The sequence below is a fragment of the Lagopus leucura genome, unplaced genomic scaffold (assembly GCF_019238085.1).
Source record: "Lagopus leucura isolate 7727_CA_CO unplaced genomic scaffold, USGS_WTPT01 Super-Scaffold_760, whole genome shotgun sequence".
Lineage (NCBI taxonomy): Eukaryota > Metazoa > Chordata > Aves > Galliformes > Phasianidae > Lagopus > Lagopus leucura.
The window spans coordinates 2332013-2337192 of record NW_024962257.1 but is presented as its reverse complement, the minus strand read 5'-3'; the positions used below and the strand labels follow the sequence as shown (position 1 = coordinate 2337192).

General features: G+C 62.3%; 1 protein-coding gene across 1 annotated transcript; it reads right to left on the bottom strand.

Moving 5' to 3' along the window:
* Positions 1–66: 66 nt before the first annotated feature.
* Positions 67–3965, bottom strand: UNCX (UNC homeobox). The gene is made up of 3 exons (XM_042864702.1): positions 3716–3965; positions 2576–2751; positions 67–1280 (listed from the first exon to the last, which is right to left on the bottom strand). Exons 1-3 carry the CDS (start codon positions 3963–3965, stop codon positions 228–230), a joined length of 1479 nt encoding a protein of 492 aa, XP_042720636.1. The 3' UTR covers positions 67–227.
* Positions 3966–5180: the final 1215 nt, after the last annotated feature.

The following is a 5180-nucleotide window of genomic DNA, read 5'->3' as shown; positions in this document are numbered from 1 at the left end:
CCCCCCCCCCCCCCCCCAGCTGCCCCCAACCCCCATTTCTTACTGGCGACGGGCGGAGGGGTGTTTGGTGTTTGGCGTTGTCGGGTGGGTGCTTTCGTTATTATTGTTTGGTTTGGTGTTGTTTTTTTGTGTGTGCGGTTCGGTTTTGCTGCTTTTTTGTGTGTGGGGGGGGAGAGAGGGTTGTTGTTTGCTTTTCTTTTGTCGGGTTTGTTGGGATTTTCGCCCCCTCAGTCCATGTCCACCTCCTCGCCGTCGAGGCCCCCCTCCGTAGGGCCGCAGTCCGATTTATCCCTGGGTGTCGCGCTCCCGTCCCGGGCCCGAACCGGCGATTTGGGCCGTGGGAAGGAGCCGCCCTCCGCGGGAGCCGCCGCCGCCGGATCACCGTGCGCGGCCGCGGAACGGGGAGAGGATCCGGCGGGAGGGGGCGGCGCGGGGCCAGCGGCAGTGTCCGTGGAGCTGGGGCCGGGCTGAGCGCCGGCGGGCGCCGGTTCGGAGCCGAAAGCGGGGGGGCCCGGGTTGGCGGCGGGCAGCGGGGAGTCCCGGGGGGGCTGCCCAGCCTCGGGGCCCGGGCTGGCCTTGAGGGCGGTCTGCGGCACGATGAAGCCCAGGGGTTGGGTGATGGGGTAGAGCAAGAAGTGTCCTTTGCCGATGAGGGTGCGGGGAGCGCAGGGCTGGAGGCTGGGGAAGTCCAGGGCGGCCTTGCGGCGGGGGGGCGAATCGGAGAGCAGGCTCTCCACGCTGAAGGGGTTGAGCTTGTGGAAGCTGCCGGCTCCCCGGGGCCCCCCCGCTCCGCCGCTGCCGTCCCCCGACGGTGCGGCCGCGCAGTCCTTGTCGGGCGGGCGCTGGAGCCGGCCGGCCCCGCTTCTTTGGCTGGGGTAGAAGGGCTCTGCCGTTTGGTCGCAGCTGCTGGGGGGCGGCTCAGAGGAGGCGGCGGCGGCGGGAGGCGGCGGGTGGGGCGGCGGGGGCTGCCCGCGGGGCTTCGCCTCGGGTGGGGCGGGCGAGAGGCCCCCCCCGCCGCCGCTGTCGCTGTCCGAGCTGGGCGTGCTGTGCAGGGAGAGGCCGCTGGGCGAGTGGAGGTGGCGGCTTTGGCTTTTGAGAAGCTTTTTCTCGTGTTTGCGTTTCTTCTTCTCCATCTTCTCCAACTCTTTGCGGGCGATCTCCTCGGGGTCCATGGGTTCCCCGCTGCACGTCGTAGGGTGCGAGTTGTGAGCCGGCCGCCCCGGGCCTTTCTTCGTGTTCTCTTTCTTTCTCCATTTGGCCCGGCGGTTTTGGAACCAGACCTACACACCGAACAACGAGAAGCAGTTAACACCCAGCTCACCGGCCCCAAGGTGGCCAGGGCAGAGCAGGGAGGGGGAGAAGCGCAGCTCAGGCCTCCCCTGTCCACCCGTCGAGGTGCCGGCAGCGCCCAGCACCGGATGTCTGCGAGATGGAGAGCGCGGGAGGGAGCAGAAAAGAATAATAATAATCAAGGAGGGGGGGATGCACACTCACGCACACACACGCCGCACCGGGCCCGCACCGAGGGAGGGGAAGGGAAAGCATCCATTCCCTCAGCTCTTCCCCGCGGCCCAGGGGTGCAGAAGCATCGGGCCTGGGCCCAATCCCACCCCCCGCCCCCCACTCCCAGCATCGTGCAGAGCGCGCTGGAACAGAGCATAGCGGGGGGGAGCCAGAAGGGCCGCCTGGCCTTATCCTCCTCCCGTCCAGAACACGGAGCAGAGGCGCTGAGGGGAGGCCGGCACAGACCAAAAATTGGGGTTGCTTTTGGAGTTTAGGGGAGAAATCACTGAAACCCCGCCTGCTCTGGCCCTGCAGCCGTGTATCGGCCCTACGCACGTCGCTTCCCCACGGGCACAGCGGCCCGTCCACGCCCGCAGCCAGAGCCCTGGGATACGGCCCGGCATTTCGCTGCCCCCATCGCGGCTTCTTTGCCCCGTACCGACCCGGGCAGTGTCGGGGCTGAGCCGCCCCTCGGCGAGCAGCGCTCCGCGGAACGGAACCTCCGCAGCTCCGCACTCGCGGTGCGGCCTCAGCCCGCGGCCCCGGACAAACTCATCCGCTCCCCGGGCACAGCGGCCCCGCGACGCGCAGCAGCAGGGAGAGACCCACAGACTCCATTGCTGTTATTTTTTTCTTTAAGCTCAGTTTAAGCAAACAGATGCTGCCCGAGCCTGGCAAGCCGGTAAATGAAGCTGAAAACATCCCGCACGCCCCGAGCTGCACCGACATCGCCCGGAGGATCCCGGCCCGTGATTGAGCCCCGCATTTACATCGTCATTTTTCAGCCTTGGCTCGTTGAAAGAGAAACGCTTACGAAGGAAAATAAGAACATTTTGGGAACCTACGATGGAGTACCACTGTTGGCTGCCAGTTTGCGAGCCTGCTTATTTCTAATTATTATTATTATTATTATTATTATTATTTTAAGAAATAAAGATAATAAAAATGAAACAGCAGCGACCGAGCGGAGGTTGGGAACAAAGCGGAGCGGGGCTGCGGGCCCGGCCCAGGGTTGGAACTCCGGGAAGTCGCTGGGTCCGAGGAGAAGGAAGGGGAGCGGGTCGGGGTTTACCTGCACTCTGGACTCCACCAAGTCCAGCCTGAGAGCCAGAGCCTCTCGCATAAACACGTCCGGATAATGGCTCTCATTAAACGCCTTTTCCAGCTCCTCGAGCTGCCAGCCGGTAAAATTGGTGCGGGTTCGTCTCCTCTTACAGCCAGGACTTTCTTTGTCCGGGTCACCAGAGTCTGAAAAGGCAGAAATACCCTCAGCTCTCCGAAGAGAGGCCTTCTCCCCCCTCCCTGCCATTCACAGGAGCCTTCAAACTTCCGTGCTCGGTAACGTCGGTAGAACAGCGGGGTTATGCACACACCTGAGCTAAAAACGGGCAGGAGCCCATCGGCCCTCGCCTCCTCCGAAAATGTACTTTACACAACATTTATCCTGAAGGAAGCTCTCCATGGGCACTGGCAGAGAGAGAGAGAGAAGTTCCAATATTTGCTCCAGCCACCCAGGATCGAATTAGAACAATAATAGCGATGAAAGACGCCCCCCCCGCCCCGCGTTCCCTTCCCCAGCCCCGACGGCCGCAGCCGCTCCCACTCGCGGCCCCGGCTGTGGGCTGAGCGCTCGGGGCCTCCCTGGGGACGGACGACGCCGGTCGGGGCTCACGGCCGCTCCTCGCCGAGCGTGGAAATTATTATTATTATTGTTATTATTATAAGAATAGATGCGGAACGTTTTATTTTATTTTTTCCTGAATGGAGATATTCCGGGATTGATACAAGGAGGTTTGGGCGACATTCTGATGGCTGAACAATAGCTGTGCTACAAGGCCGGGAGGGGAGGGAAAAAGATCGTTTCTCTTCGGTCGTATCGCTTTTTAGAAATAAATACAAATAAGCGTAAAACTAAAAATGGTCGCTCATCGTTTTCCAAACCCCGTCGCTCTCCAGGATTCCGCTTCCCGTTCTCCCCGGGCGGGTCGGTACGGCCCGAGCCCCCACTCCGGCCGTGAAGTCGGGGCAGGCCCCGGGCCGGGCCGTTATTCCGCTATTGTTCGGGGCGCAGCGCGGCTCCGCGCCGGGGGGGCTCTCACCGCCCGCCCCCCCCTCTTCCCCCCCCCCCCCCGCCGTCCCATCCCATCCCGCCCCCTCGGGGCTCCGCGAGGGCCCCGTTCTCCCGCAGCGAAGGGCGCGGCGCCGCTCCTACCTGCGAGCTTGAAGGGCTGCGTGTCCGCGCTCACCCCGCAGCCCGAGGGGATGAGAGGAGCGGGGGTGACCACGGAGGCCGCGCAGGAGCCGCTCAGTAATCCATCGATGGAGAAGGGCACCGAAGCGGCCGCCGACTGCAGCTGGTGGCCGGCCAGCTCGTAGACGTGGTGGTGGCCGAGAGGGTAAGGGAAGCCCACCATGCCCCCGAACTGGGCATGGGGATGCTCCAGGATGCGGCTGTCCATCATGGGGGCGGCTCTAACGAGGCGGGGGGTGCCGGGGGGGCTGCCGGCGGCTCCGGGGGTGCTGGCGGCGGGGCGGCTGCGGCCGGGGGTGCTGCTGCCGGAGGAGGCGGCGCGGCGAGGGGCTCATGCTGCAGGGCGCCCGGGCGCTTTAACTTTATCAACATCAGGCTCCCAATAATTAGCTCAGGCTGGGGGAATTTGGGACCAATAAGAAACGTTAATCGGTCCTGACGTCAGAGACGTGCCAGTGTGGGGAGCGAACGTTTTCCATATCGATTGCTAATTATACCTGACATCCAGCCTCAATAAACAATATCAGAGCTGTCACAACAAGACAAGGGGGCTTTGATACGAACTCCAGCCCGAGGAGGGCGGCGGGGGCCGGGCGGGCAGGGGAGGGTGCGGGGGAGACGGAGGGGAACGCACGGAGCCCACCGATCCCCGTTAAATAGCGAACAGCCGGAGCGCCGCACGCGCACAGCGCCCCCCCCCCCCCCCCCCCCCAGCCGGCCCCCCTTGTCCCCTCCCCTCTCCAAATCACTAATAGATTTCCCTTTAAAACATTCACCAGCGTGTTGTGGGGATTTTTCACCAGAAATGCTCTACTCTCTGAACCTTTAAAGTGATGTTGCTCCAATTACAGAGAGACATTGAGCGGCAAATAGACTGATCCAATAATAGGAGATTCATCATCCGCTCTTTCCAGAGCTGTCACATTGAATTTAAAACTACAAGCCTTTTCATCTCCTCTCCGGCTCTATAACAGGGGGTAGGGGAGGGGGGCAGAGGGAGGACGAGGGAAAAAAATGGGGGAAAAGAAGGGAAGGAAAAAAAAAAAAGAAGAAGAAGGAAGAGCCTTTTGCGGCGTTCAGAGGGAGACTTGAGCGTATCAATCGAAATCATAATTAATGCAATCTCCTATCGATTCGGCCACGGCCATCCCCTCCCCAGCAGCCCCCGCAGCCCACGCTTTGTGGGCGCAGCCGCATCCCGGAGCGGCCGCTTCTGCCTGAAGAGGAGGCCCCGAAGAATTCAGAAAGAAAAAAAAATCCCGCCTAAAGTTGCCCCCCCCCCCCCCCCCCAACACCTCCCCCCCCCCCCCCCCCATCACACCCACCGCCGGTGCTAAACAGCTTCCAAACAGCCGCCAAATTTCTCCTAATTAAATTACATCCCCATCGAAGTTTTCACCCCGATAAAATATTGACGGGTCCCCCC